Source organism: Mirounga leonina, unplaced genomic scaffold, assembly GCF_011800145.1.
Source record: "Mirounga leonina isolate KUSES-001 unplaced genomic scaffold, KU_Mleo_1.0 Mir_195, whole genome shotgun sequence".
NCBI classification, from domain to species: Eukaryota; Metazoa; Chordata; class Mammalia; order Carnivora; family Phocidae; genus Mirounga; species Mirounga leonina.
This window is the reverse complement of record NW_023270490.1, coordinates 394,760-407,183: the sequence shown is the minus strand read 5'-3', so window position 1 is coordinate 407,183 and position 12,424 is coordinate 394,760. Positions and strand designations below refer to the sequence as shown.

Here is a 12,424-nt window from a genome sequence, read left to right as displayed (position 1 = left end):
TCAGCAACCCCAGACGTGAGCTCCCTGGGAAGGTGTGTGGAGAGAAGAGTCTGGGCCCCAGACCTCTGGGAATTGGGCAAGGGGCAGCTTGGCTCCTTTCCATCAGCTGGTCTTTAATCCCTGGGCAGAAAGGAGATTTTTCTCTCGGGAAGGACTTGCTTCCGGCCCCCCAGGTCAGACGACCTCTCCACCTCCTGCCAAGCCCCTTGGGGAGCTCAGTCCAGCCGGATGGGATAACCTGCCTGTGATTAGAGCTTCAGCGGAGTGTTCTGTCTCCTCAGGAAGGATTAGGGAGATTTCTTTTACCGCCCGTTTGAAACAGGGCCAGGATTGAAGCTTGTTTTACAATCACCGGGACCTTAAGGACCAGACTTCCTGCAGAAGATTGTTCTCATAAAGCTCTTCTCCCCGCATAGCTCTGCTCTGTGCGCAGCCCCAGGGCTCGAGACCTTCCTCCTTCCCCGCTAGGGCTCAGCTTCCAAGTCTCCTGCAGGAGCATCCTTGGTCCCTTTGGGTGGAAGGAACCTATAGCCACCAAGACATACTTACCAACCCTTTCTCTGCTCCAGGCACTGGCAGATGGCTGTGCCTTTTAACCCACATACAACACTGTGAGGCAGGTCACTGCCATTATCCCCATTTTAAGGGTAAGAGAATTGAGGCACAGAGAGAGAAGAGGTCCTGTACAAGGTCACAGAGCCACAAGTGGGGGGCTGGGATTTGGATCCAGGACTCTCTCCCACCACACTCTGCTGCATGTATCCATTTATATCTTTGTTCAGCACATTTCATTTTTCCTTGGTAGTTCCTTTCTCCACATCCATCTGCACTGCTACAGGGGGAATCTATGAATACAGAATGTGTCTGATTTATCTTTATAACTTTTGAGGGTTGGGCTTTGAGTCAGACTTGGATGCAAGCCCTGGTTCCCCCACCTTCTAGCTGTGTGATTGTGGGCAAGTTTCTTAACCTCTCTGAACTTCAGTAAATGACCAGTTAATAAGAAATAATAAAATATGCCTCACAGGATTGTCAAAGGCTTCAGTGAGAAAATGCATGTGACGTGCTGAGCCCAGTGCTGGCCAGAGTGACAGAAATGTGGAGTAGCCTGTTTCTGCTGTGCTCAGAGAACTCGCAAAGAAAATCAAGGAATAAAATCTGGATATTTGTGTGGAGGCATCATGGGAGAAACAGGGCATTGGGCAGACAGAATCGACTCATTCATGCATCCGTGTCGTTCATTCAGTGTTTACTGAGCCCTTACTGTGCCAGCAGGAACAGGACAGATGAACCCCTATCCTCGTGGAGAGAACTGTCCAGTGGGGAGCCAGAAAATAGACAGGTAGAAAAACATCAGCACAGAGGGGATTTCAGCCAATCGACGGATATTGCAAGAAGTGAGTTAGGTTGATATTAAGGAGGTGAGGAAATGGGGTGATGTTTCAGCCCGGGTGGTCAGGAAGAGCCTCGCAGGGGAGGAGACGTTTTAACCAAGCTCTAGACGATAAGCAAGAGCCAGTCATGAGACGATCCGGGGGAACAGCATTCCTGGCAGAGGGAACAGCAGGTGTGAGAGCCCCATGGCTGGAATGAGCCTTGAGTAAGTAATTAAGGAACAGCCAGGCCAGTGTGGCTAGAGCGAGGGAGTGGCCAAGGAGTGGGAGATGAGGCTGCAGGTGTTGGCAGGGGCCATATTGGGCAGGTAAGGGGGATCGGGGGCTCAGGTTTTATTCTGGGTGCTCTGGGAAGCCATTCTGAGTCTTAAGCAGGAGAGTGGGATGAGGATGAGCTCATCACACCGGCTCTCGATGGAGGAACTGTCAGAGCTATAGAACTCAGGGGACAAGTGTAATGGTGTGACTGGCCCGGGCGGTCAGGGAGGACTTCCTGGAAGGAGAATGCCTTTGGTTTCCCCCTTGCTGCCAGAGGTTAGATGTCATTCACTGATGCCTGCTGTTGTAGAAGCTCTGAGGTGGAAGGGGCCTCATCGTCTCACCCACCTGCGTGCCCAGGTGCCGGGTATCTGTGGGTAAGAGCCGATCAGTCGTGGTTTGTCAGACATTGCTGCGAAAGCTTCTACAGGAATTCTTCAGGAAGCAACTTCAGGCAGTGGAGTTACAGGGATGAATATAAAACCTCCAGTCCTACCCTCATGGAGGAGGCAGGTGAGAACAAGGGGACTGCCGTACTGGCTGGTGAGTGGTGCACTGGGCCTCTGCTCAGGGGACTGTCCCAGGGAGATGGCAAAGACACACCTGTGTGTCCCCAGTGCCTAGCATTGGGCTTGACACGCGGTAGTGATTCTGGGGGTCAGGAAGGAAGGAGGGCTGAAGCCGGGCGCATGTGAACTCAACTAGTGCCCCATTGCCTGAATCCCAGACTTCCTCCCCACCAGCCTCGGCTGACCTTCTCTCTGTGTCCCCAGCTCAGAGCTCCGAGTTACAGCTCTCTGAAAGGCTGGATCTTGCCGCTCTTTGTACCCAAGGCTGGCAGATTGCTGGTCTCCTTGCCTTACTTCTCACTCAGGGCCTTTGTATGTGCTGATCCCCCTGCCTAGAATGCCCTTCCTTGCCCCTCAGTGGAGGCAAACGGTGCCCCACTGACCTAGTGCAGTTCACGCGTGTGTTTTATGTGGGCCACATGGTGCTTTCAGGAAATTTTGGATTATATATCAACATGTAACAGTTGGGAGATTTCCCAGGAAATGCCGAATTTCCGGCTTCTCTTGGAAAGTAAGATGCTTTGGTCTTCCCATGTGGCCGCCGTCAGCTGTACGGAGGGGTGGCTCGCGTCTTCAGGAGCTGCAAGTCCTGGCTGGTTCCACAGAGCCTCAACCCGGCCCTGCCTCCTCCTCCTTTTTTTTGAGAGAGAGCGAGCGAGCGAGCACCAGCAAATGCGGGGGAGGAGCAGAGGGAGAGGGAGAGAGAATCTGAAGCAGGTTCCATGCCCAGCACAGATCCCGACACGGGGTTCGATCTCACAACCCTGAGATCATGACCTGAGCCCAAATCAAGAGTCGGACGCTTCACCGACTGAGCCACTCTGGCACCTCCAGCCTGGCCCCTTGTGTTCATTTACAAGAGCTCGAGGTCCCTGCGTTAGAGATGAATTTTATCTGTTTTTGCACACTGGGTTCCAGTTTGAGAGTTGATACGATGTGAAGGTTTACCTGCTGCTGAATTCAGAAGGCCCCAGAGTGAAGTACTTGTCAGAACAACCATACTGAGGCCCAGAGGGGCACAGCGTCTTGCCCAAATTTGCCCAGCGAGCTATGAACCTTCCTTGTTGCTCTAAAAGGGGTAAGACCCAGCTTGGGGCAGAAACCTGGGTCACAGTTGCTCTTCTCCGGGCTGCCTTCCTCTGCCCTAGCAGAAGACACTGGGTCACTGCCTGCCCCCCGTCTGGCCACAGGGCTGCTGGTCGGTGCCAGAGGCGGCCCCTGATGGGACAGCTGGTGGGCAGCCGGGTGCCGAGTCTCCAGCTTCCGAGAGTGGGCGCTCAACATCTGTTCGCCTCCCTCAGCTGCTGGCAACTTTCTCCTGTCTCTGATTTTTGGGACTTGAAAATAAAACTGGGGGTGGAGGACCTAGAACAATCTCTTCCCCCCACCTGGGGCTCCCGCCCCACAAAATAGATCCATTTCTTCTGTGTTCCCCCCCACCCCACCCTTGGCCTGCATCCGGGGCTCTCTGAATGCCTCAGCATGCACCACTACCTACACACAGGCAGGCTTTGCTCAGCCAAACACTGGGAAGCTAAAAATAGTCCTGCCCCCTCTGGCCCTGTAATTGGAGGCGGGACAGCTGGTTTCGATAAGCGGGAGAGCTCTGTGCTCTGGCCCGCTGCCGCCTGCTTTCATTGAACACAGATTGCCTCGGTGGCAACAGCCCCATTGCCAGCTCTCCCTTTTCCTGCTGGCTTGGAGTGGGTTGCGCTCTGCGCTGAGCCTGGGGGCGCCTCCAAGAGCAGGGACCTGGGGTCTGGCTGAGCCTCTACCCCACTGGCTGGTCACGTTGGATCTGCCTGATTTCCTCGGGCTCGTGAGCCCTTCTTTCTCCTGGAGACCTTCCTGCCGACCCTAGAACATTCCTTCTTGTTTGATGGTTCATTCCTTCAGGTGTTCAAGAAATGATTATTGAGGCCTACTGTGCTTTAGACCCTCCTCTAGGTGCCGGGGGTGGGGCTGTGAAGAAGGTTGACAAAAATCCCTGTCAGTGCGGAGAGGACTTTCTGGTGGGGCAGATGGCTGATAAACACATATATAAATCTGTAGCAGTACAGTTCCAGACAAGGATAAGTGCTCAAAAGGAAGCAAAACCGAGAGATGTGAGGATTGTGTGGAGCTGCCTTTGGTGAGAAGGGAGGATTTAACATGAGGAGCTAGGGGAGAGCGTTTCCAGGCAGAGGGAACAGCAATGCAAAGGCCCCAAGGTAGGTAGCAATCTGATCTTTTTCAAGAAGCAGAAGATGGTGGGTGTGGCTGAAACATAAGAAGTGAAAGGTATAGGAGATGAGATCCGTGAGGACGGTGGTTCATGTGGGGCATTGTCATCATGGGCAGAGTTTGGATCTTTTTCTGAGGGCAAGGGGGAAGCCCTCTAGAGAGTTTGACTAGGAGAATGACATGATCTGATCACCATGAGCTCTCTTGACTCTCCACAGTCATCTTTCTGGGCTCTTATTTCTTCCTGCCTGCTTGTTTCTTTGTTCCTTCTGCTCATCCATCCATGTTGCCATCCATCATCCGTTTCCCACACCCATCTGCCTGGGTCTCTCTTCACTTAGTGTCTACCCATCCCCACCATGCTTCCCTCCACCCACTTCCCCACTGGTCTTTCCAGCTACCTACTCATTTGTTTATCAGGCCATCCATTCATCTTCTCACTTCCTATTCATTTACCTCCTCACTCATGTGTCCATCCATCCATTCATCCATCCTCCCTTCTCTCCTTCCCTCCCTCCCATCCATCCCATCCATGTACCCTTCTTCCTTCCCTCTTATCCATCCATCCATCCATCCATGCACCCATCCAGTGCACCTGGGTCGGGGCCTGGGGTTTGGTCACACCCACCCCTCTGCCATGGGTCCTGGGGAAAAGCACAAGGTCTCAGCACAACCCCCGGGGCTGTGGGCTCCCAAGCTTTGCTTTCCTGTGGGACGTTCTAACTCTTCTTCACAGGAGTGGGTGGGGCCAAGCCAGTTTAGTGCTGGGCCCTGTGTTCCCAAGACTGGGGAGGTTCTCTCAACTGCATCTTATGTTCCTGGCAGTGAGTTTGTTGCCTGGCTTCTGGAAATTGGTGAAATCAGCAAGACCGAAGAAGGAGTCAACTTGGGCCAGGCCCTGTTGGAGAACGGTATAATCCACCATGGTGAGTGGGGGCTGGGCCCGGGTGGGCCTGGGGTGGGGAGGCACAGGTCAGACCTCAGACCGGGCACAGTGTAGCCTCGGGAAGCGGATGCCCTTATAAATCTGCTCACAGGGCCGGAAAGCCCTGCACTCACCTGGGACACCAGCAAAGCAGGGACGCCTCGAGAAGTCCCTTCAAAAAGGGCAAGAGCCATTGATGTTTTAGCCATTGAGCCAGTATTTATCAAGCGCCTGTTACGTGTCAGGCACTGCGCACACAGCAGAGAACAGGCCAGATGAAAACGCCTTCGCGGGGCCGGTGTTCTAGTCAGAGGGGGAAGGTAATAAACCAAAGCAGTACAATCTGTGTATCCAGGTGGCGATCAGTGCTGGGTCGGGGGAGAGCGAGCAAGGGGGTGGTGGGCAGTTTTGAACTGGGGTTGGAGGGCCTCTCTGAGAAGGTGTCCTGAGCAAGCGAGGGGCCGGGTAGCACTGGGGTTCTGGGCCGAGGGAACAGCAGGTGCAGAGTCCCCAGCAGGAGAGTGATCCCGGCGTCCTGGGAGCCGCCAGGCCAGTGTGGGCGCTGCCAGGAGACGTGGTGGGCGGACACGGGGCGGGGCCTAGTGTGGAGGGGGCGGGGTCCGGGACCTCCCCAGGGATTGTGGGGTCTTCGGCTTTTGCCGGGAGCGAGATGGGAAGCTGCTGCCGAGTGCCGAGGGGACGGAAGGGCTGCCGAGACTCAGACTTGCACGGGATCCCTCTGGCCACCACGTGGGCAGCTGCCCACCGAGGGGCCGCGATGTTCCAGGCGGGAGATGACAGTGGCTTGGAGCAGGGTGGGGTGTGGAGTCAGACTGTGAATGTTTTGAAGGCAGAGCCTCCAGGATCTGCTAATGGGCCCACGGTGGGGAGGGATGGAAAGCAGCAGCAAGGGCGCCCCAAGGCCATCGTATAGAGAGGGTTTCATAAATCCTGGTTGTGTCGTCTCACACCCCAGCACACCCCAACACGTGCTTTGGCGACCTAGCACCGAGGAGGTGCTGGGCCAGATGGGTCCCCAGGCAGGCTGGGTCAGGGCATTTCTGGGCCTCGCGCGAGAGCTGCAGGTGCCCCGGCCCCAAGTGGCAGGGCTCAGCGGGGCCCCAAGCGGAGGAGGGGGACCTGGTTTCCGCAGAGGAGTGAGGGCAGAGGGGTTTGGCAAAATTGCTCGTGGCACAGAGCCTGGTCGAGTGCAGGGTGATGATGGGCGGGGGTGGGTGGTGGGCCCAGCCTCACTGGCCCCCTGGGTCCCTCCAGTGTCTGACAAGCACCAGTTCAAGAACGAGCAGGTGATGTACCGCTTCCGTTACGATGACGGCACCTACAAGGCCCGGAGTGAGCTGGAGGACATCATGTCTAAGGTAGGGACGCCGCCCGACCCCACGGCCACTGCAGAGCAGGCCTGCACCCCAGTGGCCTGTGCTCTTCGCCCTCCGCCACCTCCCTGCTCTGTCCCGGGAGCCATCTCTCCCAGCAGCCCGGATTTGGAGGCTCCTGAAGGATGTGGCCTGACCCCAGACTCCCCCTCTTTCTCTTCCAGGGTGTGAGGCTTTACTGCCGCCTCCACAGCCTCTACACCCCCGTGATCAAGTAAGTTACTCTTTCCCCGCTCCAGTTTCACCTCTGCCTCTTTTCAGCTGTGTGGCCTTGGGCTGGTAACTTAACCTCTCTGAGCCCCAGTTGCCTTCTCCATCAAATGGGGCTAATAATCGCATCTACCTTCCATGTTTGTCCTTAGGGTTAAGTGAGTCAATCTGTGGGAGACTCTGTAGGGTGGTGGTGAAGGGTATCCGTTCTGGAGCCAGTTTGAGTCTCAGCTGCTAGTTACCAGCTGCGTGGCTTTGGGCAGAGTTACTTAGCCTCCTGGTGCCTCAACATTTTCCTCTGTGGAATGGGGATGATGATAATAAGAGCCACCTTAGGGCCTTTGTGCTTGCTGTTCTCTCTGTCTGGAATGCTTTTCCCGTACCTCTCTGTGTATTTACTCCCTCACTTCCTTCAAATGTCTCCAAATCAGAGGGACCTTCCCTGCCCACCTGTCTAAAGCATCTCTGTCTGGTATGCACTATCTTCCTTACTTCACTTTGGCTTTCTTCTTAAAACTTGTTAGTGGTTGACATACTGCGTATTTATTTTTTATTGATATGCTGTCTTTCTTCCCCACTGAACTGTAAACTCACCAAGGGCAGGGATTTTGCTCGCTGCTATGTCCCCAGACACCTAGAGCAGTGCTGTCCTATAGCCCTTTCTACACTGATGGCCGTGCTCTTTGTCTGTGGGGTCAAGGACAGTAGCCGTGAGTCACGTGTGGCTTTCAAGCCTTTGAGATGGAGGAATGTGATTTTAAGTTTGATTTAACATTCACTGATGGAAAAATGGGTACCTATTGGAGAGCGCAGGGCAGAGTAGCCCTCAGTGAGTGTTTGTCACGTGAATGTAGAAAGGTAACCTCTTTGACCTCTGATTCTTCATCTGTGAAATGGGCATAAGAATAGCTCACGCCTCTTGGGTTGCTATGGGGATTAAATTTGAATGATGCCTGGCACATAGCAAGGGCTGTATAAATGCCAGCCATTGGTTATCTTCTTTATTATGAAGCTCATGGTTGTGGATGAAGGGACAGAGGGTGACCTAATTCTTACCAGCTGCAGATTCCTCTGTCCCCTGTCCTGACAGCTCTTGCCCACTCTTTTTTTTTTTTTAAGATTTTATTTATTTATTTGACAGAGAGAGGCACAGAGAGAGAGGGAACACAAGCAGGGGGAGTGGGAGAGGGAGAAGCAGGCTTCCCGCCAAGCAGGGAACCCGATGCGGGGCTCGATCCCAGGACCCTGGGATTGTGACCTGAGCCAAAGGCAGACGCTTAACGACTGAGCCACCCAGGCGCCCCACTCTTGTCCACTCTTAGAGGAGTGGAGGGGATTCCAGCATTTGCTGGCCTCGTCGGGGGTCAGGCCCTGGGAATCCCTTGCATCTGTAGACCTGCCTCTGCCTTCTCAGCCTGGCCCGGCCCTCGAGAGAAGGACCGCCTGGTCAGCCCGCAGAGAAGGAAGTGGCAGGGGCCAGCACTTAGTGCGCACATGGCCTGCCCGGCTCCCCAGTTCCTAAAAGTCTGAGAGAAACTCCCCAGCCAGACTTGATCATCAGCCTCAGCACGGCTGGCCACATAAACTCCTGTTTGCCAGCTTCCAAGCCTGAGAAATGGTTGCAGTCTGACTGCAAGGTTAGCGCGACCCTTTGTTCCAGGACTCGGGGAATTTAGATGCTGCACGTGTCCGAGCATGTGCCTGGGGAGAGACCCGGGTCCCTGATTCCCACGCCTGTGCTCCCCGATGTGCTCACGTGCACTCCCTCCCCCCGCAGAGACCGCGATTACCACCTGAAGACGTACAAGTCTGTGCTGCCCGGGAGCAAGCTGGTGGACTGGCTGCTGGCTCAGGTGAGCTCTCCCCTGGCCGCGTCTGAGCAGCCTGCTCGTTCTGCCCGGCACTCAGGAGCTGACCGGGCTGTGGGCCTTGAAGTTTCTTTAAACGGTTTTTTCTCTAGTTTTTACTCGTGTAAAATACACGTCCCACTTAACTGTTGTAAACACTGTTCAGCATGCAGTTCATGGCATGACATCCCCTCACATCGCTGGGCAGCCATCCCCACCCTTCCTCTCCAGAGCTCTTTTCATCTTGCAGAACCGAAACCCCGTCCCCGGTCAACACCAGCTCCCCACTCGCCCCTCCCTGCGGCCCCTCGCAACCTCACTTCTGCTTTCTGTCTCTAGGCTCTTGGCCGCGCCAGGTACCCTGCGTGAGCGGGAATCACGCAGCCTTTGTCCTTCTGTGGCTGGCTGATGGTGCTCAGCATCCTGTCCTCAGGGCCATCCATGTGGTGGCCTGGGTCAGAATTGCCTTCCTTTGGGAGGCTGAATAGTAACAGTCCGTTGCATGGATCGTCCATGTTTTATTTATCTGTTATTTAATATTATCCGTCTATTAGTGTCTACTTAATGGATGCTTGCGTTGCTGCCACCTCGAGGCTTCCAGTTAAAACTGGGACAGTCCCGGGTGAGCTGGGACAAGTCGGTCTCATGCTAAAGCACCAGACCGGAGCCTCCACGGGGAGCTTGCCAAGTTATTCCTTTCAATAAGTTGCCAGGGGGCAGGGGCTGGGCAGAGGCTTGGGAAGTCCAAGCATCGGTTGGTTTTGCTACAGCTTCCTAAAGGTGTTTGCTCCCCTGCGATGCTGCGGAAACTTTTGGCAGCCTGCCTCCAATACTTCTTGGCTCCTGCTCCCAGGGTGCTTCCTCTGGGCCAGGCCCTGGCTGGGTTTTGTGCATTACCGCATTGAGCCCTCCAACCCATTTATAGACAGGGGGACTGGGACCCAGAGAGACCAAGCACTTGGTTCAGGGTACGCAGCCCTGTAGCGGCAAAGCTGGGATTGGGATGGGTCTGTCTCACCCCGCTTGTGCCTCGGTTCTGCGAACTTTTCAGGGAGCTCGCAAGAAGGTTCATTTGTAGTCTGTAAAAAGAATGTATTGGCTCCAGAGACGACGAGACAACTGTGAAATCAAAATGGATAAATGTTTAAACGTTTACAGAGCACAGCTTTATGTCAGCCTCCTTAATTGTTAAATTTAGCATTCATAAAAACCTCGTTCCATTTGAAAACAATTTGCTGGCGGGATTTTTCTCATGTCACACAATTCCTGATGATTGCCTAGAAATCGTAGCCAATCTGTAAAGTAAATGTTTCTTGGCACCAAATAACTTCAAAAGCAGGTTTAGAAAAATCCTTGAAAAAAAATTTTGCAGGCCAAAACAGCATATTTCATGTAGGATGTGGGTGTATTTTAATATGTTTGCTGTGGTGTGGGATGCTAAGACCTGGGAGGTCTTGGAACAGCCCCGGATTTGAATTCAGTTTTGCACAGCTGGAAAGCGCAGAGCGCTAACCACTGAACGACACTCCCCTCCCCTTAGGATCCAGTGAAACCAGCCCGGAGCATGTTTTATTTATAGCCAGGCCGCCGTGGGTCAGATCCCAGCTCTGTGTCTTCCTAGCGGATTTTGGACAAGCCTCTTAGCCTCTCTGTGCCTCACTTTCCACAAGTGAAGCTGAAACAGTACCCTCCCCGTTAGATTATTCTGAAGGTCCAGTGAGTTAATCATGTAAAGTGGCACCTGGCACAGAGTAATTGCTCAGTAAATGCGACTATTATTTTAATTCCTCATCTCCTGCACAAAGGATTCAAGGTGGCTCTAAATTACATGCAGAAGGCTGAAAAACCTGCAGAGGGGCTTGGGGGCGCAGGGACAGTAAGATCAGGAAACAGCCAGCTTGTGGGGGGGGGGAGCTGATCCCCGGAGGCCCGTCTCCTGAGTGTGCAGCCACAGGTGAGGGTGACACGGAGTGATTTCTTCTGTGGTTTAGGTTCTTCGCTTGGAGCCCAGACGTGCCTGGGTTCGGGCTCTCGGAAACGGCTGCTTCTGCCCACCTTGGCCCTTTCTGTGGCCTCGTGTTTCCCGAGCTCCACTGGTGTGTGTGCGTTTCAAAGCATGATGTGGACTGTGCCCTAAGTGGTGAATCCCAGGCCTGAGTTGGGAGTGAGGTGGGTCCCCGAGATGGTGAGACGCCAGCGGGTCTGAGAAATGTCTGGAGATGGGGCACACGGGATGCGCTGCTGTGGGGTCGGATGGAAAGCAAGGACGCGTCCTGGGGCCGTGGTGCCCTGGGAGGCAGGAAGTACCCTTTACAGTGATGAGAAGACAGCGGAGGAACCCCCGGGTGCCTGGGAAATCAAGAGTTCTCCTCTGGCGCGGGAAGGCGCTGCCTTTGGGGTGCCCGCTGGACTTCCCAGTGGGTGGGTGGAGGACGGGGCAGCATCGGCATGCCTGGCGCCCCGGGGACATCTGCACTGCAGACGCTCTGTTCCTCGTCAGCTTCGGCAGTATTTAAATGAGCAGAGTCAGGAGAGGGTGTAGAGCAATTCAGCAAGAGGGCTCGTTAGCTCCTCCCTTTCTTTCTTTGAGCACCTCCTGTGTACCAGGCACCGTTTTAGGTTCTGAGACTGAGACAAAAGTCCCTGCCCTCGTGGGTCTTGAATTCTGGTGAGGGCTGGGGAGGCAGTTGATAAATAAGAACAAGAAGTAAAATACATCCGTCCTATGTTAGCTGATGGTAGGTGCCAGCACAGTGCTTCGGGTAGAATGTGTGGGAGCCGCGGGGGCGCATTTACCCTTCACATGGGTGGGGGTGGTGCAGTTTTCACAGGGGTCCGTGAAGGCTGTCTTGAGTAGGGACATTTGAACAGAGACCTAAGGAAGGTGGGGAGTGAGCTGGGGGGATGCGTGGGGTGCAGCCTTCTCTGGGCGGACAGCAAGTTGGAGGCTCCGAGTGGGGTGAGCTGAGGGCAGTGGGAGGTGTGAACAAGAGCTGGGGTGCTGAGGAAAGCTGCTCTGTGGCCAGTCTCATGGCGTCTTGTGGGCTCTGGGGAGGGCTCGGGCCCCTTCAGGACTCTGAGCACAGAGGGGACAGCACTGACTTAGGTGGGATAAGATCCCTCTATGGAGCACGGGCTGTAGGGGGACGGGGTCGGCAGAAGGGAGCCTGGGGAGGAGGCAACTTCAGAACTCTAGGCAGGAAAACAGGGTGCCTGGGAACTGGGTGACCGTGGGGAAGGTGGGAGACATGGTCAGATTCTGGAGTTTCTGGAGGTAGACCTAACAGAGTTTGTTGATGGGTGGATAGGGTGTGGGAGGTGAGACACAGAGATGTGTCTCCAAGACCTCAAGGTGCTTGGCTTGAGGCTGTGCTGGGGAGACTCAGGACTGCATCCTGGAGCTCTCTGACAAGGAGGAGAACCGCCCCCCCCCCCCCCCCCCCGCCCCAAGCATCTCATCACAAGTGGAGGCAGAAGGATGGTGGAATGAAGGTGGCAGCTGACCATCCGTGTGCCTGTCACTTCAGCAGACCTGCCATGGCTTGGCCTGGTCTGAGGACACAGGGAAGCTAACTGGAGCTGATGCAGGAGGATGACTTCCATG

At 54.8% G+C, this 12,424-nt stretch overlaps 1 protein-coding gene across 1 annotated transcript in view; it reads left to right on the top strand.

Moving 5' to 3' along the window:
* Window positions 1-12,424, top strand: part of PREX1 (phosphatidylinositol-3,4,5-trisphosphate dependent Rac exchange factor 1) — a 176,917-nt gene that overhangs the window by 118,248 nt on the left and 46,245 nt on the right. Inside the window, exons 11-14 of the mRNA XM_035025355.1 lie at window positions 5,270-5,370; window positions 6,645-6,748; window positions 6,928-6,977; window positions 8,751-8,826. Coding sequence (XP_034881246.1) covers window positions 5,270-5,370; window positions 6,645-6,748; window positions 6,928-6,977; window positions 8,751-8,826 — 331 coding nt within the window. The remainder of the gene's footprint in view (window positions 1-5,269; window positions 5,371-6,644; window positions 6,749-6,927; window positions 6,978-8,750; window positions 8,827-12,424) is intronic.